General features: G+C 48.5%; 1 protein-coding gene across 7 annotated transcripts in view; it reads left to right on the top strand.

Annotated features, from left to right (window-relative positions):
- MAST3 (microtubule associated serine/threonine kinase 3) overlaps nucleotides 1-25,115 on the top strand; it is a 201,576-nt gene that overhangs the window by 95,636 nt on the left and 80,825 nt on the right. For 2 of the 7 annotated variants that reach the window (XM_073636891.1, XM_073636890.1), the window contains exon 1: nucleotides 21,951-22,558. The exons of the other annotated variants lie outside the window; for them this stretch is intronic. In XM_073636891.1, coding sequence (XP_073492992.1) covers nucleotides 22,476-22,558 — 83 coding nt within the window. In that variant the 5' untranslated portion in view covers nucleotides 21,951-22,475. Of the gene's footprint in view, nucleotides 1-21,950; nucleotides 22,559-25,115 lie in introns of those variants that run through there. 7 annotated transcript variants of the gene reach the window in all.

The raw sequence follows: 25,115 nt of genomic DNA, 5'->3' as shown, positions 1-25,115 counted from the left end.
GGAGCTGGGCCCAGACTGAGCCACAGCTCCCTGTCAGCCCTCTCTGGCTGAGCTCCTCTCCTCTTCTCCTCCTGACTGAACTGGCTGAACTCTACTCTGTTCTAAGATGGTGCCCACCTTTTATACCTCCTTCTGACACCCGAGCCCAGGTGACTAGCAACCAATGGGCTCCTACCTATGCCCAGAAACCCACCCCTATCTGCTCCTACACCACTGGGTTTTCCACCCCCCTCCCCACTCCAGCCAGGAACAGAAGCTGTCGTGCCTGCACTCTGTCTAGTGGGAGCACCGTTGGTCTGTTCCTCGGAAATGGGGTGTGTGTGGTGCATGCAGTTTACTGAGCCCTAGTCCACACTCCATCCTTACCCGGGAGTGGAATATCACACCTCTGGTCTGAGGTGCAATACCCCTGTAGCAGCCGAGCCCTCGGGGTGCTACACAAGTACAATGCAATTTTATCAAGTAGCATCTGTATTACATCCGTATGACATGCGTATGCAATCCGTATGTACAGTGTCCATCAAAATCAAACATCATTTGAATTTGGCTTGCTTGCAGTCTGTGCATAAGTCCCGATGAGTTTCAATCAGGTTTGCACTGAAAATCATATAACCAAATATAACTCTCAGGTTTTTACAACTGAATTTATAGCTCAGTGGTTAGTGCACTGGCTTCTGGACATAGAATTTTTGGTTCAAGTCCCATCAGCGAACAGTGACATTTGTGACATTTTTTTATTATTATTACAGTTGTAAAAGTCACTTGTCAAAATCACTTGTCAGGATCACATGCATGTCAGAATCACTTGTCAAAATCACTTGTCATAATCACTTGTCAGAATCATTTGTCAGAATCAGTTCTCAGACAGGGTATTTAGACTCAAACTGACATCATTCTGATGTTTCATTTTGATATCTGATCATGTCCTAAAAACTAACAGTTCTGTGAGAGCCAGAATTCTTGCTGGTTGACAGATGATCAAATACTTATTCCATGCAATAAAATGCAATTTAATTATTTAAAAATCATGCAATGTGATTTTCTAGTTTTTATTTTTAGATTCTGTCTCTCACAGGTGAAGTGTACCTACGAGCTCTTTGGGAAAACTTCCAAAATCGGCAGTGTATCAAATACTTATTTTCCCCACTGTAGATAGGTAGTTTGAATTAATAGTATACATGTCCTGTAGATATTTAATGTCACAAGCCCCCTACATATAATAAACTAGCACCCTTTAGTGCATTTCATGTGGCACTAAAGGGTATTTAGCCTTTTTAAATCTATTAAATAAACAATTTAAAAAATAGGGCAGAGCAGATCAGCGATTATTTTCTCATGCCGATTCCTGATGAGAGAAGAATCGCAGCATGCTGCGATTTGCAGCGAGACTCGATTCACTCGCACCCATACAAGTCTATGGGTGCGAGTGAAACATCGGACGGCACTCGCATGTCAGCTCAGTGCAGTCCAATATACGGCGAGTCAGGCTATGGGGGAGATGGAGAAAATACTCATGCTAGAGAATCGCAGCACAGTAGCATGACCCTCGTCTCCCGCTCACAGCAGAGCAAGAGCCGAAGTTCATTAGCATATCGCATCCGATGTTCTCGCTAGTGAGACCCAGGCCTTAACATGTTAACAGTCATGAGTGAATCGCGATTCCACCCGCGCCTGTTAGGGGCACATGACAGCTGATCAGATCAGCTGTCATGTGCCGGAAAAGATGCGGGTTCATCGCTGGAGCCCTCATCAAACAGGGGGAGGCGACCTTGGATTGCTTTGAATGACTTGGTTTGAACAGTCATTCTGTGCTGACAGAGTCCCTTAAACTGTTGTTAATTTAAAATGCACCATGTGAATGAGATTTTAGAAACCTCATTTATTTTGCTGTTAATGTAAACCGCTGTATTATTGCAGTACAAAAAAAATGCATGTGAAAAAAAACACATGAAAATTCTATATGTGAACAAGCGCATAAAATGTAAACTTTCTGTCAGCATAAACGATTTGTTCACCTGATGTCACTTGTCAGGTAATGGAGGCTGGTTCACAAACGCCTATAATCAGGTTTGTCTAAATGGCTCTTTACCCACATGACTTAAACTGTGGTTTATTAGTTGAATTTGGAAAGTCATGCTACAAAATGTTAATGGAGTCCTTGCTTTAAAAGGAATCTGACAGCAGGTTATTTTCCTATGTAACCCGAGAGCAGCATGATGTAATGGCATAGAGACAGATTATAGTGATGTGTCACTTATTCGGCTGCTTACAGCACTTTTGATAGAATCACTGTGTTATCTCCTGAAGATCTACCAGTGCTCTGAATGCTGAGCTCTGTATAACCCCGCCCACACGCCTGATTGCAATCTTTTTGTGCACACTGTGCACTGGCAGACAGCTGCCAATCAATGGTGGGGGGTGGGGTTACACAGATCAGCTGAACAGGACATGTGACCTCGTCTGGCAGTCATAATCTGCTGTTAAAATGTTGTATTGAAACTACAGCGCACAGCCTAATAAGTGACACATCCCTGGAATCAGGGTTTCTGCCCCTACATTATGCAGCTCTCAGATTAAATAGCAAAAACCTGCTGACAGATTCCCTTTAATGTAATATACTTTATACTAATGTGTGGAATTTCACGATTCTGATCCTTTATACAGGTGCATCTCACTAAAAAAGAATATCATCAAAAAGTTAATTTATTTCAGTTCTTCAATACAAAAAGTGAAACTCATTATATAGACTCATTACAAACTGAGTGATCTATTTCAAGTGTTTATTTCTGTTAATGTGGATGATTATGGCTTATAGCCAATGAAAACATAAAAGTCATTATCTCAGCTGTAAGGCGGCGGTGTTCACACCGTGCAGTAACTGAGGCAGTGACCCAAGCAAGTCCAACATAAACAGCTTTTATTCAGCAACTTATGGGTAAACAAAAAGTCCTCCGGTTCGCAGCCGGGTTAACATGAGTCCATAAATAGCGGTTGCCGTGAGCAACGGCCACGCCGGGCTGCTCAGAGCCTGACGGGTGCAGAGCCTTCCCAGGCGTTGGTTCAGCTACTCACAGGCCCGCCGAGCTTTCCTGCTATGCTCCTAGCAGGTCCCAACACTGAACAACACTAATCCTTAATGCAGGGTTTTAAAGGACCTGTGGCAAGAGCCACTGGAAAACCCAGGTTGGAGGGATGAGGCCGCCCCACTGCCTCCTGTGACCTCCTCCAAGAAATGAAGGTACTGCCGGGTGTTACTAATCTGCCTTAGCCAGGTAGTCTGACCAGGTCACTGCTCACCTTCATTCCTGCATTGCAGCCGCAGCTGTGTCTGTGACTGTGTAGCACCCCGAGGGCTCAGCTGCTACAGGGGTATTGTACCTCAAACCAGAGGTGTGATATCCCACTCCCGGGTAAGGATGGAGTATGGACCAGGGCTCGGTAGGCTGCATGCACCACACACACCCCATTTCCGAGGGACAGCTCAACGGTGCTCCCACAGAAGTGCAGGCACGACAGCATCTGTCCCTGGCTGGAGTGGGGCGGGGGAGGAAAACCCAGTGGTGTAGGAGCAGATAGGGGTTGGGTCTCTGGGCATAGGTAGGAGCCCATTGGTTGCTAGTCACCTGGGCTCACACATAGAGGGAGGTATATAAGGTGGGCACCATCTTAGAAGTTCGGACAGACAGTCAGAGGAGTGCAGTGAGAGAAGGAGTTCAGCCAGAGAGGGCTGACAGGGAGCTGTGGCTCAGTCTGGGCCCAGCTCCACGAGGCAGGCCTAGGGTGAAGGCCGGAGCCAGAGAGAGAGAACGGAAACAGAAAGGAACAGAAAGGAAACAAGGAAAAGGAACTTTAAGAGAGGCCCAGAGACACGAGAGAAGAAGGAACCCCATAGGCCCAGGAGATTGCGGGTGACGGGTTGGCAGAACAGGGTACCGGAACTCAAATTGGTGGAGGCAATAAATTCCTCAGCCAAAGACCAGAGGTTGCGACCACAACTTGGTGCGACCCCTCACTACATCCACCAGGAAAGCATACCACATAGGGTCAGGGAAACCGGAGATAGGTTTCGCCAAGAGAAGGCCCGAGGAAGCTGGACAAAGGTGGGTCACTGGTGGGGACGGCCAGAGAAAGGAAGAGAAGGTAGCCCTGTGACATGCTCTGGAATTGCCTGGGAGTTGGTCGAGCCCCTTGCCTGGTGGAGCACGGCTTTGGCAGTCACCGCCGGTACCGAGGTGACTAGGACCAGTAAAGAACTGTGAGTAAAGCATTGGAAACTGCAACCACACGTCTCTGTGCTTCTTCGCCGCACCAGCACTACCGGTGCTGGGACGCTCGTGCACCATCATACCATCATCCACACTAGCTGCCCTGAGGCAATACTTCTCCCGTGGGGAGTTATCCCATACTTGGCTGCGCATACAACATCAGCCTCAGTGGTCTGCATCGCAGCGGCGGTCCCCACTGACCGCAATCCACGGGTGGCGTAGTCGGACAATCATAATTCTATTAAGACTGCCACTGAATTGACCACCCTGGGCACGGACCAGGTCAGCGCCACGGAGACTACAACCCCCAGCGATCCGGCTCCGGGTATTCCCCGCACACACGTGCCTGCACCACACAGGCCCAGGGGGCGCGTCAATTGCAATGCACTTCAATGAGTTTAATAGGTCTCTGTACACATTCTGGGGGATATATACCGCCCCTCATATACGATCCCCATCACTGCCTCACACACTAAATTAGAAAGGAGGGAAAAGGAGTCAGCTGCCGGCTGGTGTTATTATTCTGGGAAGGAGGCAATAAACATGGATCTTCCAAGGCTATTTATATCAGCTTACAGCAGTCTACTTAGCCTTTACGGGTTATTAAAAAGGGGGGACCCCCCTAAAAAAATCACGTGAGGTCTCCTCTATTTTTAGCAACCAGCAAAGGCTAAGCAGACAGCTGCGGGCTGATATTAATAGGCTGGAAAGGAGCCATGTATATTGGCTCTTCCCAGACTAATAACACCAGCCCTCAGCCACCCCAGAAATGGTGCATCAATTGGATGCGCGAATCCTGGCGCTTAGCCTTGGCTCTTCTTGATTGCCCTGATATAGTGGTAATTGAGGTAATAGTTTTGGGGTTGATGTCAGCTGTATAATGTCCGCTTACATCAAGCCCAGGAGTTACTAATGGAGAGGCTTCTATAAGACACCCCTATTAATAACCCCGTAGGCAAGAGAAATAAACACACACAGAGAAAGGTCCTTCAATTGTAAAAAGCTCGCCCCCGACTGTCACGCTAGGTGTGGGAAAGACCTAGTGCAACACAGAGGGAAGAGGGAAAGGGAGCCCAGACACTAGAGAAAGGGAAAAGTGGAGACCTCCTAGTCTGGTCTAGTATCACCCTGTCTCAACTACCGATATTGCCTCTTCAGCAATCGCCGCACGTGTGCCTCGCCCTGTCTTTCCCTGGCGTATGGCTAAGGCTAGGGATGGCAGGAGATGAGCACTAGTCGATCTCCACTAAACTCTATAGACAAACAGGGGGAGAATGCTTAGCTTTAGACGACTCCAGACAAATGGGTACTCGGCCTCAGGCTCCAGAGAGAACGAAGTACTGCTGTTGCTAAGCCTTCACAAGTAGAAATGAATATAGCCGGTGTAATGCAGGTGCCGGAATGCAACGCACAGAGACACAAGGCGAGAACAGTCAGAGATGTTTGTAAACTGTTTTATACAACAGGTATACTGAAACAAGGGATTAGCAACAAGGGTAATGAACAGTGGTTTGAAATATCAGAAAAATATGAAATTTCTCAAAGTAAGGCGCAGTCTCTTAAAATAAGGCGCAGTCTCTTAAAGTAAGGCGCAGTCTCTTAAAAGAAGGCGCAGTCTCTTAAAGTAAGGTGATGCCCTCAAGCATGAGAGACACCACACAAGTTCTTTAACCGTGAATTTGGCCCTAGCGGGGGTCACCGGTTATTCCTGCTAGGCCGTGAGTCTCTTTCCAGATAAATTCAATTAAATCACGTTGTGCTACTTTAGCCCCAACCGTTCCCCTCCCAACCTGAGTACTTAAACCCAATTGTCCCCGGTACCGTGGGTGAGCAGTGGAAGTGACGGCCCTGCTCACGTATGCAGCTCCTCTCTGCTTGGCCGTTGGAGGCAGTCTCTCGAGCCTCGGATAGGGGGGTCCAGGCCTCGTCTGTCGGCGGCCGACGTCGGGTTCCGCGAACTCACTCAGCACCGCGATCAGGTTCCTGGTATCCTCAGCAGGCACAGCACTTGGGTCACAACTGTGAGGGATCCGGAGCTCTTTTACCGGTGCCCGGCTGGAGGACCTCTCAGGCCTCTGGATTTGGCCTGTCACGCGGGGTTTCTCAGGACGCAGGGAGCACGTCTGCTCCTCTCTACTGCTTGGCGCCAAAGACCTCTCAGGTTTGGCGCGCTGGCCTCTTATCTCTCTGAACTCCTTCCTGGAAGTCACCTGATCGGGTCCAGCGTTTGAATCTGCCCTACCTGCAACTTCCCTTGTATATTTTGGTTCCGCTTGACTGTCTCTGGCCAGTAGATGACAGTCTCGCTCCATCCTTGAAAGGTCATGCTGAAGTTCTTTTACAAGCTTTCTTGCTCGTTCTACATTCCTCCCTCCTTTTTGCTCGCCAGTCCTCGGGCGAGTGGACTCCTCGCAGAATTGATGTTTCCTTCCAGGCAGTGCAAGCTCAGACAGGAGTTGGGCACACTCCTGCGTTTTCTGTTGGATTCGAGACCAGATAAACTCTTCCTGAGCATACCGGTTAGGAGGAATTCCGGCATTAGCCCGCTCAGTTCTGCGGGGCTCTTCTTGTGGAGGAGACTCCGGGAGATCCGAGGAATCAACTACTGGGGATTGCAAATCATTTCCTGACTCATTCTGACTTCCACTCGGGAGTGACACCAACGGTTCTGACGGGCCCAACTGCATTGTGGCCCACCCTTCTTCATCCCCCAAGGTTCCTGTATGTGGCACTTCAGCCAACACGTCTGAGGGCTCAGCCCCGTTACAGACTTCTGCTTCAGAGGAGCAAGGTCACAACATATTACGGTGCAACACCCTGGATGTCACGGTGTCATCCCCTTCGGGCCTAACCTCGTAGACGGGGTTGTCTGGGTAAACCTTCTTCACCACCCGATATGGTATTGCCTCCCAACGATGGTCCAGCTTACTCCCAAATCGTTTAGCCCTTACCAGCACTCGGTCTCCTGGCTGAAGCGATCCACCTGTGGTCGGGGGCCGAACTACATGCTCTACTTCCTAAAACTTCTGAGCAACCAGTCTTCTCACGGTATGGAGTCGACTCTGGTGTTCTCGAATCCAGGTACTTGGGCTACTGCCCGGACCGGGGTTTTCTGAGTCTAGCTCCAGTTCGGTGATTTCTCGGCCACTTCTTCCAAACAGCAACATGTAGGGGGTGTAGCCGGTGGTTGCATGAACTCAATTATTATACACCCACACCAGCTCGGACACGAATTCGGGCCACTTCATCTTTTTGTCCGCTTCCAGTGTTCGCAACATTTGCAACAGGGTTCGGTTAAAGCGCTCGCATGCACCGTTCCCTTGCGGGTGGTAGGGCGTTGTCCTGGAACGGTCGATCCCATAGATGTGGTATAGCTCATCCATCACTCGTCCTTGGAAGCAGGCCCCCTGGTCAGAATGTATTAGTTTCGGGCACCCATAAATCCGGATGAAATCGTGACAGATGGCCTTGGCTGCGGCTTCTGCCGTCTGATCTTTAGTGGGCGTCACTATTGCAAACTTGGTGAAGTGATCAGTCATGACTAAACAGTGTCCATAACCGTTGTATGAAGTTCCTACCATCAAGTAGTCAATCATCAAGACTTCCAAGGGGGCAGAAGTTCGGATGGTCTGAATGGGAGCTCTTTGCTCCGGGGGCTTGTTCAACTCACACTGGCGACATGTTCGGCAGACCCCCTCGACTTCTTGTCGCAGTTGAGGCCAATACACCAGCCGTTGCAACCACCGGAAGGTCTTTTCTACTCCGAAGTGAGCACCTCTTCTATGAGCTTCTTGGGCTAGCTGTGTTACTAGCGCTCCTGGAACTACCACTTGCCAGGTAACATCAAACTCTTGAGGCAGCTGGATTCTTCAGCATAGCAAGCTGTCCTCCAGGAGGAGCCTCTCCCACTGGCCTAGGATTTGTAGGGTAGTTGGAAGTGAAGCGGCTCTGGTTTCCTGGTCGGGTCTCTGATTAAGGGCGACCCATTCTCTCAACTTTGCTAGCTCCGGGTCGGATTGCTGCAGATGTATCCATTCGTCTCTTGAACGGCCCAGAATCTGAGTGGGCCTCGGCTCCTCTCTGGTCTCTTGGGCGTCGACCACAGCAGCGGCGAACTGGCTGAAATCCGGGATCTCGTCGCCTTCGAGCTCCTCATCTCTGTCCTTCTTCGGCCCCGCCTGAGTGACCCGGGACAGGGCATCTGCATGTGTGTTCAGGGCCTTGGACCGATAGGCGATTTTATACTGGAATTTGGACATCCTTGCGACCCACCGCTGTTCTAACGCGCCCAGTTTGGCATTCTCCAAGTGGGCCAAAGGGTTGTTATCTGTCCGCACTTGCACTTCTGACCCTGACAGGTATTCAGCAAATTTCTCGGTCATGGCCCACACCAGTTCCAGTAGCTCCAGCTTAAAAGAACTGTAGTTGTCCGGATTCTTCACTCGCTCTTTCCCTCCTTGTACTTGAGCCAGCACTGCTCCCAGCCCATGCAAGCTTCCATCAGTGTACAACATGAAAGGCTGCGAAAAGTCAGCGTAGGCCAGAATCGGGGCATCTGTTAGCGCCATTTTCAATGCTCGGAATGCCTCTTCTTGTCGTGGGCCCCACTGAATGGGCTGCCGCTTGGCTCCCTCGGCTGTTCCTCTCAGCAATTCATTGAGCGGGATCGCAATCTTAGCGAAGTCTTTAATGAATCTGCGGTAGTATCCAGCAAGCCACAGGAATGCCCTTAGTTCCCTTAGATTGGCGGGCGTGGGCCACTTCTGCACGGCAGCTACTTTCTCCGCAGTGGGGTGCACCCCTGCACTGGACACAGTGTGCCCCAGATATTCAATTTCTCGTTTGAAGAGACGACACTTACGAGGCTTAATTTTCAGGCCGTGCCTTTGTAGCCGTTCTAACACTTGTTCCAATCGGCGGAGATGATCCTCAAACGTTGCGGAATAGATAATTATATCGTCCAGATATATTAAAGTGGCTTCAAAGTTGAGGTCCCCCAAGCATCTCTCCATCAGCCGTTGGAAGGTTCCTGGCGCATTTGTTAGTCCGAACGGCATTCGATTGAACTCAAACAAGCCCATAGTGAGAACAAAAGCTGTCTTCGGACGATCCTTCTCAGCTACTGGGACCTGCCAATAGCCACTGGCCAGGTCGAGGGAGGAGAAGAATTTGGCGCTCCCTAGTGCAGATAGAGACTCTTCGATTCGGGGGAGTGGATAGGAGTCCCGTACTGTACAGGCATTCAGCTTTCGATAGTCTACGCAGAATCTCAGGGTACCGTCCTTCTTTCGGACCAGCACGATCGGAGCCGCCCAGGGGCTCTGGCTTTCACGGATCACACCGTTCCGCAACATGTGGGCCAACAGCTCTTTCACCTCCTGGTACATTTGAGGCGGGATCTGCCGATATCTCTCTCGGATGGGAGCAGTATTTCCGGTGGGTATTTCGTGAAGAATGTCCCGAGTGCACCCGAAATCATCTTCATGCTGTGCAAACACTCCCTGATATCGCTGTAGAAGTTGTTTGATCTGCCTTACTTGTCCAGCAGAAAACTCAGTCAGGTTAGCTTCCATTTCTTCCAGGAGGTGGCGTCCAGCCAACGGTTCTCTTCCATGTTCCTGGCTATTGAGGGACACCTCTAGGGTCCATGGTTTTCCTTCCAAAGGTGCCAGCCCTATAGCGTCAGCTCTAGTAAGGGCCTCCGGCATTACGCACACTCGCGCCACCTCTTGTCGGGGCAACAACTGTAAACTGGTGCCACTTAAATTGATGCAGCGCACGGGTACTCGGCCAGAGTTCGAGCAATCAGGAGTCCAGAGGGCGCTTCTTCTCCCTCCATTGGTTCAACTTGAATGTCCACGCCCTCTAAGGACACATGTGCCAGCACCAGCAAAGTGAGTACAGTCTGTCCCACCGGCAGTGTCATTGTGGCTTCGGGCGGTATCGATACCTTACCAAGGTACAGGGAGGTAGTGGGCAATTTTTGAATCTGACTGACCCGCACGAGGTGCTGGAACACTCTCTTGTTAGCTGGGTCTCGAGTGGCGCGGGTCCAGTTGTTTTTGCTACAGCCCTCAGCCAGGAACTGTCTGACTTCTTTCAGCACATTCATGCCCAGGGTTACAATGGGCCCATCGTCTCCGGGCCCGGTGGTCAGTACGATCCCTTTTCGACCGAGGTCCTTTCCACATGCCCGCACGGACATCCATACTACTCCCACTACTGGGATAGGTAGTTGATTAGCCGCCACCAGTTTGACAGTGGGTTCCCGGCAGGAACAAGCGACTTCAGGAAAGTGACTTTGGAAGTACGTCTCAGGCATAGTGGTCACTTGAGACCCGGTGTCCATCAAACAGCGGATCCGCTGCCCATTGAATTCAGCCCAGATAATGGGCCTCTCGGAGACAATGTCTTCAGAGCTCCCTCTTCTACTCTCTGAAGCTCGAGACCCCACGGTATGCTCCACAACCGTGGGGCATTTTAGTTTAACGGCTGTCCCCTCCTCCTCCTTTCTCGGTTGGGACAGTCTTTGGAGATATGCCCCCTACCTCCGCAGGTCCAGCACTCCGGTCCTCGTTCTGCCGATAGGTCGGGTACATGTCGTGCTGGGGCCGGATAGGAACGTCTTTCTCGTTCTGGTCTCCATCCGCATTGAGCAGTACGGTCTGTCGGCAAGGGGGCAGTAGGAGTCTTCCTAATAGAATTCAGCTCACCCCGAATGTCTCGAATTTCCTGACGTATTTCCCGTACCCAATCAGGCTCTTGGTTGGTGAATCCAGGAGCAATTGTCTCATGACTTCTAACTGTGGCTTTGAGAACAGGAACTTCTCTCTCCAGGACTCTAGCTTCAGCCCCTCCCTCCAGGAAGCCCATATCAGGGCTCAATCGCAGCCGCTCCTTCAGGATCTGCCTCAGGGAAGGGTCTTTCAAGCCAGCAATCAGTTGGTCACGCAACACCTCATCCAATGGTCCCTGTCCTCAGTTCCCATCTCGAGTTTTCTTAGTGATATGGGCCGTCACTTCCTGTAATGCATTAACATACTGATTTACTGTCTCATTTTCCCCTTGGACCCGCTGAAACAACCGTAAGCCCAAGTGTCCCAAATCTGTAGTGTCACCGTGCATGTCCTCTAGAATTTTTATCACTTTATCCACGGTGTCACGGTCCCCAGGTGGGCGGTACATCACAGTCTGTCGGGCCTCTCCATCAAGGGTTAGGAGGGCCAGCTCCGCCTGGGCTAGAGGGTCAAGGGGATACATACGTAGCATACTTCTCAGTCTTTCTGCCCAGTCCCAAAGTGACATGCCATCCCCTGTAAACTTGGGAAGATGGCTGAGCATAGCCCCCAGGGGTATATGGCTCCGGCCGGACCCAGTCACTGGCTGCTCCGCCATCTCTGCGTCTGAATGTTGCATCCTGCCGACTACGCCAAATGTAATGCAGGTGCCGGAATGCAACGCACAGAGACACAAGGCGAGAACAGTCAGAGATGTTTATAAACTGTTTTATACAACAGGTATACTGAAACAAGGGATTAGCAACAAGGGTAATGAACAGTGGTTTGAAATATCAGAAAAATACGAAATTTCTCAAAGTAAGGCGCAGTCTCTTAAAATAAGGCGCAGTCTCTTAAAGTAAGGCGCAGTCTCTTAAAAGAAGGCGCAGTCTCTTAAAGTAAGGTGATGCCCTCAAGCATGAGAGACACCACACAAGTTCTTTAACCGTGAATTTGGCCCTAGCGGGGGTCACCGGTTATTCCTGCTAGGCCGTGAGTCTCTTTCCGGATAAATTCAATTAAATCACGTTGTGCTACTTTAGCCCCAACCGTTCCCCTCCCAACCTGAGTACTTAAACCCAATTGTCCCCGGTACCGTGGGTGAGCAGTGGAAGTGACGGCCCTGCTCACGTATGCAGCTCCTCTCTGCTTGGCCGTTGGAGGCAGTCTCTCGGATAGGGGGGTCCAGGCCTCGTCTGTCGGCGGCCGACGTCGGGTTCCGCGAACTCACTCAGCACCGCGATCAGGTTCCTGGTATCCTCAGCAGGCACAGCACTCAGGTCACAACTGTGAGGGATCCGGAGCTCTTTTACCGGTGCCCGGCTGGAGCACCTCTCAGGCCTCTGGATTTGGCCTGTCACGCGGGGTTTCTCAGGACGCAGGGAGCACGTCTGCTCCTCTCTGCTGCTTGGCGCCAAAGACCTCTCAGGTTTGGCGCGCTGGCCTCTTATCTCTCTGAACTCCTTCCTGGAAGTCACCTGATCGGGTCCAGCGTCTGAATCTGCCCTCCCTGCAACTTCCCTTGTATATTTTGGTTCCGCTTGACTGTCTCTGGCCAGTAGATGGCAGTCTCGCTCCATCCTTGAAACGTCATGTTGAAGTTCTTTTACAAGCTTTCTTGCTCGTTCTACACCGGCACCTCCCTCTCAGACACACCAGGTAATATATACAACCAGGCCAGGGAGCTAATTACCAGAGGGAGGTAGCTGATAAGTCCTAGGTCCTCTAGACCCTAGAGACAGCCTCTCATCTTAGAAGATGTCTGTAATGCCAAATGTAGAGATCTCCTGCAACCAACTGCAGGGCTACTGTCTGTCACCTCTGATACACCCGTGACACCAACCATCTTTTACCCATTTAATACCATTAAAAAATAAAATAATCCAAAGGGGTCTGCCGGCCGTAATTCCATAATACGGAGGTCCCACGACAATCCCCGACTCTGCTACACCCAGAGGCTGTGTTGAGCAGTGACATCATTAATGTGACCGCCCAGCATGGCCGCACTTCTGGCATGGCCATGTTAACTGCCGCTGTCTGAGTTTAACATTTAGGCCAGAGTCACACTACCGTATAACACGGCCGAGTGCTATGCGATAAAACATTGCATAGCACTCGGCCCAGTGTTATTTTATGGGGCAGTGCAGATCAGCGATTATTTTCTCATGCCGATTCGGCATTAGAGAACAATCGCAGCATGCTGCGATTTGCAGCCAGACTCAATTCACTTGCACCCATACAAGTCTATGGGTGCGAGTGAAACATTGGACTGCACTGGCATGTCAGCTCAGTGCAGTCCGATTTACAACAAAGGAGTGTCTCAAAAAGAAGCACATTAAGGTCATGGAGTGGCCTAGCCAGTCTCCAGACCTTAATCCCATAGAAAACTTATGGAGGGAGTTGAAGCTCCGAGTTGCCAAGCGACAGCCTCAAAATCTGAATGATTTAGAGATGATCTGCAAAGAGGAGTGGACCAAAATTCCTCCTGACATGTGCGCAACCCTCATCATCAACTACAAAAAACGTCTGACTGCTGTGCTTGCCAACAAGGGTTTTGCCACCAAGTATTAAGTGTTGTTTGCCAGAGGAATCAAATACTTATTTCTCACTGCAAAATGCAAATAAATGTATCTAATTTATACAATGTGATTTTCTTGATTTTTTTTGGATATTCTATCTCTCAATGTTAAAATTAACCTACCCTTAAAATTATAGACTGTTCATATCTTTGTCAGTGGGAAAACTTACAAAAACAGCAAGGGATCAAATAATTATTTCCTTCACTGTATGGGGTATCGGTGTACTCATGAGAAATTGCACAACAGTTTTAGGGTACATTTTCTCCTCTTACCCTTGTGAAAATAAAAAAATTGGGGCTAAAAATAATTTTTGTGGAAAAAGTTAGATTTTTTTATTTTCACGGCTCTACATTATAAACTTCTGGGAAGCACCTAGGGGTTCAGGGTGCTCACCACACATCTAGAGAAGTTCCTTGAGGGGTCTAGTTTCCAAAATGGGGTTAGTTGTGGGCAGTTTCCACTGTTTAGGCACATCAGGGGCTCTCCAAACGCGACATGGCGTCTGCTAATTATTCAAGCAAACTTTACATTCAAAAAGTCAAATGGCGCTCCTTCCCTTCCAAACCCTGCCGTGCGCCCAAACAGTGGTTTTCCCCCACATATGGGGTATCTGGTTAGTCAGGAGAAATTGCACAATAAATTGCTTGGTGCAATTTTTCCTGTTACCCTTATGAAAATGCAAAATTGGGGGCAGGGTTGGGGCCCCAGAGCTTAGTTACTCTTAGTGAGCGGTGTCCTGTCATTCACTGAGTGCAGCTCCGGAGCCGCTCGCTGGAGCGGCTCATTCTCCCCGACTCCTCGGCGTCAGCGGTCAAAGGATTACAGCGGGGGACACTTAGGACAGGTGAGTATATGGATTTTATTATTATTATTTTTTTATTATTTTATTCTTATTTTTACACAGGGACACTGGGGGAGCAGACACTACTTCCCTCATCAATGTCCCTGTTGGTGCTGATCACAGCGCCGGCAGGAACCATGATGAGGGCAGTGTTCAGCACCCAGCGTTAACTGTAGCGCTGATTCCCAGGCGCCGGTACGTGTGCTCCTGATGCAGCACACGGGCGGCACATGGTTGCCACACGTGTGACACACACGGACACACGGCACACGGATATCCCCGATACCGTTTTTTCCGGTAAGGGAAATATACGGACCTGTGAAACCGGCCTTAAACAGACCTATAGACTTGTATTGGCCCTAGTGATCCGTGCTGCTGGTAAAAAAAATGGACATATCTCCGTGTGGTTTGCATGGACACACGGTCTGTGCAAACACACGGACATACAGTTATATGAAAAAGTTTGGGCACCCCTATTAATCTTAAGCTTAATGTTTTATAAAAATTGGTGTTTTTGCAACAGCTATTTCAGTTTGATATATGTAATAACTGTTGGACACAGTAATGTTTCTGCCTTGAAATGAGGTTTATTGTACTAACAGAAAATGTGCAATCTGCATTCAAACAAAATTTGACAGGTGCATAAGTATGGGCACCTCACCAGAAAAGTGACATTAATATTTAGTAGATCAACCTTTTGCAAAAATAACAGCCTCTAGTCGCTTCCTGTAGCTTTTAATGATTTACTGGATCCTGGATGAAGGTATTTTTGACCATTCCTCTTTACAAAACAATTCCAGTTCAGTTAAGTTTGATGGTCGACGAGCATGGACAGCCCTCTTCAAATGATCCCACAGATGTTCAATGATATTCAGGTCTTGGGACTGGGATGGCCATTCCAGAACATTGTAATTGTTCCTCTGCATGAATACCTGAGTAGATTTGGAGCGGTGTTTTGGATCATTGTCTTGCTGAAAGATCCATCCCCTGCGTAACTTCAACTTTGTCACTGATTCTTGAACATTATTGTCAAGAATCTGCTGATACTGAGTGGAATCCATGCGTCCCTCAACTTTAACAAGATTCCCGGTGCTGGCATTGGCCACACAGCCCCAAAGCATGATGGAACCTCCACCAAATTTTACTGTGGGTAGCAAGTGTTTTTCTTGGAATGCTGTGTTTTTTTGCCGCCATGCATAACGCCTTTTTGTATGACCAAACAACTCAATCTTGGTTCCATCAGTCCACAGGACGTTCTTCCAAAAAGAGATTGGCTTCTCCAAATGTGCTTTTGCATACCTCAGCCGACTCTGTTTGTGGCGTGCTTGCAGAAACGGCTTCTTTCGCATCACTCTCCCATACAGCTTCTCTTTGTGCAAAGTGCGTTGTATAGTTGACCGATGGACAGTGACACCATCTGCAGCAAGTTGATGCTGCAGCTCTCTGGAGGTGGTCTGAGGATTGTTCTTGACTGATCTCACCATTCTTCTTCTCTGCCTTTCTGATGTTTTTCTTGGCCTGCCACTTCTGGCCTTAACAAGAACTGTCCCTGTGTTCTTCCATTTCCTTACTATGCTCCTCACAGTGGAAACTGACAGGTTAAATCTCTGAGACAGCTTTTTGTATCCTTCCCCTGAACAACTATGTTGAATAATCTTTGTTTTCAGATCATTTGATAGTTGTTTTGAGGAGCCCATGATGCCACTCTTCAGAGGAGATTCAAACAGGAGAACAACTTGCAAGTGGCAACTTTAAGTAGCTTTTCTCATGATTGCATACACCTGGCTATGAAGTTCAAAGCTCAATGAGGTTACAAAACCAAAAAAAGTGCTTTAGTAAGTCAGTAAAAAGTAGGTAGGAGTATTTAAAACAAGAAAATAATAAGGGTGCCCATACTTATGCACCTGTCAAATTTTGTTTGAATGCAGATTGCACATTTTCTGTTAGTACAATAAACCTAATTTCAAAGCAGAAACATTACTGTGTCCAACAGTTATTACATATATCAAACTGAAATAGCTGTTGCAAAACACCAATTTTTATAAAACATTAAGCTTATGATTAATAGGGGTGCCCAAACTTTTTCATATAACTGTAAGTGCAGCACCATAAATTATAATAGGCTATGTGTGGTATCTGTGAAAAAAATGAACATTTGAAAGCTGTTGCACATCAGTAGGTGAGCGGTGCTGATAGAGCTGCTGATAGTGCTTCTTTTGCACATGCCAAGACGGGTGCACATACAGCAGCTGTCGTCCATATTGTTCAATCCTATTAGGACAGGTGTACAATACCTGTGGCCCACGCACCTGTCCCGGGAGGTATTTGCAGAGGCCATATCATCAGTGCCTCTTATCTCCCAATGTAGATGTGAGCAGCCACAACAACCTTATTAAGCACTGATATGTAAACATGTCTTTATTCAGACCCCACAGCCAATGTTACATGTACGCCGCCTAAGTTCAGATAGGGGCGAGACCGGTTGCATGAATTCGTTGGAATCCTGGGGGAACCGTTACTCAGGGCGACCATAGGCTGCAGCTTCTCTCAGGCACAGGATAGATTCAATTGCTGACCAGACACATTTGACAAGAGTCCTCAGAAAAGGTAGAACAGTAACATTTAATGAGGCATGGCCAGTGCAATTTAAGTGTGTCTTTGAGCAGCAGGCTCCAGTAACAACAGTACAGTCTCCTTCCCAGCACAGTAGTACACAGTCTATCCAATAGCACAGTAAAGCACAGTTTTAATGCCTACACAACCACAGGCTTTTCCTTCATAAGGACTCAATAGTACACAGCATTCTTTATCCTGCATGGAGATGGAGGGGGGAGGGTTTGATGAGGGAGATGATCCCTATGACACAATTCTTTCCAGTCCTTATCTTTCTGCCCGATAATACTGCACACTATTAGCTCAGAGAGTCTATCTAACCTGTGTTTAGCTACCCTCCTGACCTGAATTCTGTTCCCTTGCCTTCTGTGAGATGCAGATCATACACCACCTTTCTCTTCGGCTCTAGCCAGACAGTAAACAACTTCCCCACAATCCCCCTGGGGCTCTGCTAAAACACTCCCTGTCTCCTGTGACTGTGTTAACCCCTCTAGTTGCTGGATGCTTCTGGAGCACAACACTTCCTGTCTCCTGTGCCTGTGTTACTTCTAATAGTTGCTGGATGCTTTTGAAGCAACAGCACTACTTCTGCATGTCACACCAACCTCAAAATCCAGTTAGACCCCAAAGTTCAAACTGTAGGCTGAATTCACATGTTCGTGTCTGTAATGGACAGCGCATAGATGCTACATGGACAACATCAGTGGGCTATCTGTTCACATGCCATGAACTGGACCAAACTTGGACATGTCACATGGTTTTCTCTCACTATAAGGTCAGGTTCACATGGGCGTAGAAAAGATCGTACGTCTCATCCAGAAAAGTGGGATGATTTTTTCTCACTTGTCACCCGTGCGCAGTCCGTATACAATCCACTGTTTTACAGCCGCAGCGATCATTTACAGGACCATTTACATCACTCAGCTCATTGCCCATCCCATAGACACAGACATCATGGTGATTTTGGCCACAACACAGGCCATGTGTAGAGTTCGAAGCATAATGAAGGTGAATGGGGTCACATTATGGAACTAGTTGGATCTGTTTGCGACTTGCATGTCATGGTACCTTTTGGGTCACATTGCGACCCTTTATGTTGTGTCCAAAGTCACCGTGTAGCCTCAGTCTTACTGGGTGGGTCAGTGTGCATGCTCAACCACAACCGTACTCAAGACACTCCGTACTGCTCAAGTCTCCCGTTTTACTGATTGACTTGCTCAATTTTGTGAATCCCCTAGAAATGTGGTGGGGGGGGGTCCAAACAGTGGCAATGTGGCAATGAGGGTATAGTAATGAATACCAAAGAAGTGTGAATATTAATATTTAACCACGTTCATACCAATATTACCACGACCTTTATAGCTGTGGTAATGCACAGTCTGTACATGGACACCACAGTGTGGTCTCCCATAGACTCCCCAGTAACATTTCCCCACAGTTGTAGCTATGGCATTGGTCACACTGTGCTCTGTACACGGACAGTAAGGTGTGCTTTCCCATACACTGTATCCCCACAGTCGTAGCTATGGCATTGGTCACTATGATGTGCTTTCCAATAGACTATTTCCCGACAGTCATAGCTATGGCATTGGTCACTATGGTGTGCTTTCCCATAGACTATTTCCCTACAGTCGTACCTATGGCATTGGTCACACTGTGCTTTCCCATAGACTATTTCCCAAAGTGTTAGCTATGGCATGGGTTACTATGGTGTGCTTTCCCATAGGCTATTTTCCCACAGTGGTAGCTATGGCATTGGTTACTATGGTGTGCTTTCCCATAGACCATTTCCCCACAGTGGTAGCTATGGCATGGGTCACTATGGTGTGCTCTCCCATAGACCATTTCCCCACAGTTGGAGCTATGGCATGGGTCACTATGGTGTGCTTTCCCATAGACTATTTCCCCACAGTTGGAGCTATGGCATTGGTCACTATGGTGTGCTTTCCCATTCACCATTTCCCCACAGTTGGAGCTATGGCATGGGTCACTATGGTGTGCTTTCCCATAGACCATTTCGCCACAGTGGTAGCTATGGCGTGGGTCACTATGGTGTGCTTTCCCATAGACCAATTCCCCACAGTTGGAGCTATGGCATTGGTCACTATAGTGTGCTTTCCCATTGACCAGTTCCCCACAGTTGGAGCTATGGCATTGGTCACTATGGTGTGCTTTCCCATTCACCATTTCCCCACAGTTGGAGCTATGGCATGGGTCACTATGGTGTGCTTTCCCATAGACTATTTCCCCACAGTTGGAGCTATGGCATGGATCACTATGGTGTGCTTTCCCATAGACCATTTCCCCACAGTGGTAGCTATGGCATGGGTCACTATGGTGTGCTTTCCCATAGACCAATTCCCCACAGTTGGAGCTATGGCATTGGTCACTATAGTGTGCTTTCCCATTGACCAGTTCCCCACAGTTGAAGCTATGGCATTGGTCACTATGGTGTGCTTTCCCATAGACCATTTCCCCACAGTGGTAGCTATGGCATGGGTCACTATGGTGTGCTTTCCCATAGACCATTTCCCCACAGTTGGAGCTATGGCATGGATCACTATGGTGTGCTTTCCCATAGACCATTTCCCCACAGTTGGAGCTATGGCATGGGTCACTATGGTGTGCTTTCCCATAGACCATTTCCCCACAGTTGGAGCTATGGCATTGGTCACTATGGTGTGCTTTCCCATAGACCATTTCCCCACAGTGGTAGCTATGGCATGGATCACTATGGTGTGCTTTCCCATAGACCATTTCCCCACAGTTGGAGCTATGGCATGGGTCACTATGGTGTGCTTTCCCATAGACCATTTCCCCACAGTTGGAGTTATGGCATGGGTCACTATGGTGTGCTTTCCCATAGACCATTTCCCCACAGTTGGAGCTATGGCATGGGTCACTATGGTGTGCTTTCCCATTCACCATTTCCCCACAGTTGGAGCTATGGCATGGGTCACTATGGTGTGCTTTCCCATTCACCATTTCCCCACAGTTGGAGCTATGGCATGGGTCACTATGGTGTGCTTTCCCATTCACCATTTCCCCACAGTTGGAGCTATGGCATGGGTCACTATGGTGTGCTTTCCCATAGACTATTTCCCCACAGTTGGAGCTATGGCATGGGTCACTATGGTGTGCTTTCCCATTCACCATTTCCCCACAGTTGGAGCTATGGTATGGGTCACTATGGTGTGCTTTCCCATTCACCATTTCCACACAGTTGGAGCTATGGCATTGGTCACTATGGTGTGCTTTCCCATTCACCATTTCCCCACAGTTGGAGCTATGGTATGGGTCACTATGGTGTGCTTTCCCATTCACCATTTCCCCACAGTTGGAGCTATGGTATGGGTCACTATGGTGTGCTTTCCCATAGACCATTTCCCCACAGTTGGAGCTATGGCATTGGTCACTATGGTGTGCTTTCCCATTCACCATTTCCCCACAGTTGGAGCTATGGCATGGGTCACTATGGTGTGCTTTCCCATTCACCATTTCCCCACAGTTGGAGCTATGGTATGGGTCACTATGGTGTGCTTTCCCATTGACCATTTCCCCACAGTTGGAGCTATGGTATGGGTCACTATGGTGTGCTTTCCCATTGACCATTTCCCCACAGTTGGAGCTATGGCATTGGTCACTATGGTGTGCTTTCCCATTGACCATTTCCCCACAGTTGGAGCTATGGCATTGGTCACTATGGTGTGCTTTCCCATTCACCATTTCCCCACAGTTGGAGCTATGGCATGGGTCACTATGGTGTGCTTTCCCATTCACCATTTCCCCACAGTTGGAGCTATGGTATGGGTCACTATGGTGTGCTTTCCCATTGACCATTTCCCCACAGTTGGAGCTATGGTATGGGTCACTATGGTGTGCTTTCCCATTCACCATTTCCCCACAGTTGGAGCTATGGCATTGGTCACTATGGTGTGCTTTCCCATTCACCATTTCCCCACAGTTGGAGCTATGGCATTGGTCACTATAGTGTGCTTTCCCATAGACCATTTCCCCACAGTTGGAGCTATGGCATTGGTCACTATGGTGTGCTTTCCCATTCACCATTTCCCCACAGTTGGAGCTATGGCATGGGTCACTATGGTGTGCTTTCCCATTCACCATTTCCCCACAGTTGGAGCTATGGTATGGGTCACTATGGTGTGCTTTCCCATTCACCATTTCCCCACAGTTGGAGCTATGGCATGGGTCACTATGGTGTGCTTTCCCATTCACCATTTCCCCACAGTTGGAGCTATGGCATTGGTCACTATGGTGTGCTTTCCCATTCACCATTTCCCCACAGTTGGAGCTATGGTATGGGTCACTATGGTGTGCTTTCCCATTCACCATTTCCCCACAGTTGGAGCTATGGCATTGGTCACTATGGTGTGCTTTCCCATTCACCATTTCCCCACAGTTGGAGCTATGGCATTGGTCACTATAGTGTGCTTTCCCATAGACCATTTCCCCACAGTTGGAGCTATGGCATTGGTCACTATGGTGTGCTTTCCCATTCACCATTTCCCCACAGTTGGAGCTATGGCATGGGTCACTATGGTGTGCTTTCCCATTCACCATTTCCCCACAGTTGGAGCTATGGTATGGGTCACTATGGTGTGCTTTCCCATTCACCATTTCCCCACAGTTGGAGCTATGGCATGGGTCACTATGGTGTGCTTTCCCATTCACCATTTCCCCACAGTTGGAGCTATGGCATGGGTCACTATGGTGTGCTTTCCCATTCACCATTTCCCCACAGTTGGAGCTATGGCATGGGTCACACTGTGACCTGCCACATCCGCCTCTGCCACACACAGCGGCGCACTCGGCTCTGTACGTGGAGCCTCCGGCACTGACAGTGTTAGTCACAGAGGCCGCCCACCCGTGACGTCACGGCCCCAGCTTCCTGCCGTTGTTCGCTGACCGGCGGGCTTCCCACTATAGCGGGGCTTTGGTGAGGGCTTGGGGGCTACACATGGACCGGACCGGGCAGTCTCCCGTGCACATGTAACGACCATAGCGGAATGGTGGCTGGTGTGGATGCCTGTACTAATAAAAGCCTTCTGTAAGGAGCGGAGGGAAACAATGGGACTGCTAGCAGCGGGTCTGCTGCACGGCGTGGTGTAGGCGACTGGAGCTGGATGCAGCTGGCACAAGTGTTGGCATGAGGAGGCATGTGGCCTTGTGTGGTGCAGTGCTGAGTAGTGGCCCATTGTGTGCCATCTGGAACTGATGGGCAGGGCATCCGCACACCCTCCTGCTGGCATCACCCTCCCCGGGTCCCCTACATGCCCTGTGTGCCTGAGGTGGAGGGACATTCTGCGCGACATTGAACTCTCTGGGAGTAATGGAGTGCCAGCCCTAAGTGCCCACAAGGATTGGCCCACCCACTAGTAGGATGTCGGATCCAAGTTACTGGACAGCGTTCCATGGCTGCAAAGGCCACCTGGCGAAAGGGGCATTACTGCAGCGCTCCAAGAGGTGAGGTCTGCAGAGTGGGGGGCATGGGCGCATATGGCGGGCACTGCTACCTGGAAACATTTGTTAGGTCTTTGGTTAGACGCTTATATTCTTGTGTTTCCTGCTTTGTAAAGTGCTAATAGGGCCTGCGGTCCCCCATGTCCTATTGTTATGTCTTATTAATGTCCGCACGGATTCGCTGTTCTCCTTACAGGTCATATGGTGCCCGTGGTATGATGGCAGGTACCGGGGCTGGCTGACGTGCCTTACATGAACCAGGCGTGCTCGGTGAGTGCCCATGTATCAGATTGCCCATGTACTTGCCATCATTTATAATGACACTTTACAAAATATTCTCTTTCTATGCACTTTCTGCCTGATGCTATCCGGGTAATGTGCTATTTCAGCCAGGACCACATGGCGATTTTGACCGCAGGACATAAGATTTGTCCACTACTTTTTCTATTGGGAGAAAAAAAAGTCATTGTCTGAAAAAAAAATCAGATTTCTAATCACCGATCACACACTGCCCCTCCCATCAATCTCCATACAGCCTGAGTAGGATCCTTTTCTGGAGGAACTGAGCAGCGATACGAGGATTGGTGGGTGAGTATAAATAACTTGTTCCTTTTAGGCAATGCTGGACTATTTATTACAAAAAAGCAGTGGCCAACCCCTTTAATATCATACTGTCACGCTCCTATATTGCATTTGATCGTAGTGAATGTGGCCAGATTGCGACCTGCAAGTTAATGCAACTCGACATTGAGCAGAAATCCATACTGGCTTGATTCAATGCAACCACATCATTAGTTAACAGAGCAATATTGTGATCTTAAAGGGGTGTTTCACTACTATGATATTGATGATCTATCCTTGGAATAGATTGATATCAGATTGGTGGAGACCGGGCACCTGGCAACCATGTGTTCTCCTGCTGAACCAGCTTAGAGCCAATGGGGGTGCTGGGTGTCTGATCCCACCACTCTGATATCAATGACATATCCAACTTTAAAGTTATGAAGTAGCCCCAGCTTAAAGGTGTAAAGCGGACTATACACGAGAGCTATTTCTGCCAACTCCACCATAAACATGCAGAGTCAGCGCAGCCAAGCATATTTCAATAGGGAGAATAGAATGCGCCAGACCAGGCACCCGGCTCCACCTTTATGCTGTGGGGCTGATGGTATCTGGAAACATGTTCTCTGTGTGCTGTAATATACAGGCCTCTGATATAATGGTGAAATCCTACTAGATCACACTTATCCGTTCCCTGTATAAAGAGATAGAGGTCACAGATCAGGTCAGCTTCGAATCCCCTCTAGCCCTGTCTGGGGGTCTCTGTGATATCATCAGAGACTCTAGGGGTATGTATACACAGTTTTTTTTTAAGGATATCCACTTCAAATACTCTTGGAAAAAACACGAGTACAATTTCTATGGGAAATCCACTTTGCTGTTCACATGATTATTTTTTTTCCTGAAGAGGTTTTGAAAAACACTTGGTGGAAAAAAAAACTCGAAAGTGCATATCCCTTCTGTGAAGCAGGTTCCAAAAGAAATCTCTCCAAACCAGGCACTGTCCAATCAAGAGGCGGCAAAAAGAAAAACCTCTTTGGGAAATGCTTCAGGAAAAGAAAAAGGGCCCCAAAATCTCTTTGAACTCTTCAAAAACTCAGTGTGAACATAGCCTAAAATCATGTCCTATGGACAAGTCATCAGTGTTAGTCCCAGACAGACCCTTTAATACTCCAAAAATCTTTGGTGGTAAAACTCCCATACCATTGGCTGAATAGTTAGATGCGTTTTCACTTGGTTTTCCTTTTGCTCAGAGTACAGTGATCTAATGTTCAGAAACAATCAATAAGTTACGGTAGATAAACTGTATAATAAAACTGTTGTAAAAAGTCACCAGAAAGCTTGAAATGTATTAAAATAATAAAATAAATGATAGACCTGGTGGATTGCCTGCCGGGCTTCATCTGTCATGCTGTGATGATATTTTGTTTACCCTTAGGTGGCCTCTGCAGCCGATCGGTGGCCTCTGCAGCCGATCGGTGGCCTCTGCAGCCGATCGGTGGCCTCTGCTGTGGTGATGGTATGGTCAGCAGATGGCACCAATGGCATGTCAGTAAATGGTTACAAGGGATTTTTTTAAATGTAGCAGTAAGTCTGCATTCACACGGCCATGATTCACCTACGGTCCGCAATGTCACGACCTGAACTCTGTAGCCTCAGAGGCCAGCCTGTGCATTGGGGTCCACACTTGGACTTGTGATACACAGATGTGTGACCTGAGCGCTGGGTGTCCTCGATGTTAGGAGTCTATGTCCTGCCGCTGGTTGGTATCTGTTGCATTGTTATGAATGGGACTTTCTGAATTTATAATGCAGTTGTAATCAGCAGCGTGTCCTATTTTAGGTGTATTTGCGTTGTTCTTTTGGCATTTATTTGCTTTTTAGTTATTGAAAAGTACAACTTTATGTAATGCAATTCCAGTATTGTTTAGCTACAGTTGTATGCCCAATCACATGAATTGCTATGTATGCTCACAAGTAAGGCAGCACCACCGCTAAGC

Source organism: Phyllobates terribilis, unplaced genomic scaffold (genome assembly GCF_046119375.1).
Source record: "Phyllobates terribilis strain yellow unplaced genomic scaffold, ASM4611937v1 Scaffold_1__5_contigs__length_1240528914, whole genome shotgun sequence".
Lineage (NCBI taxonomy): Eukaryota > Metazoa > Chordata > Amphibia > Anura > Dendrobatidae > Phyllobates > Phyllobates terribilis.
This window is presented reverse-complemented; position numbering and strand designations above follow the sequence as displayed.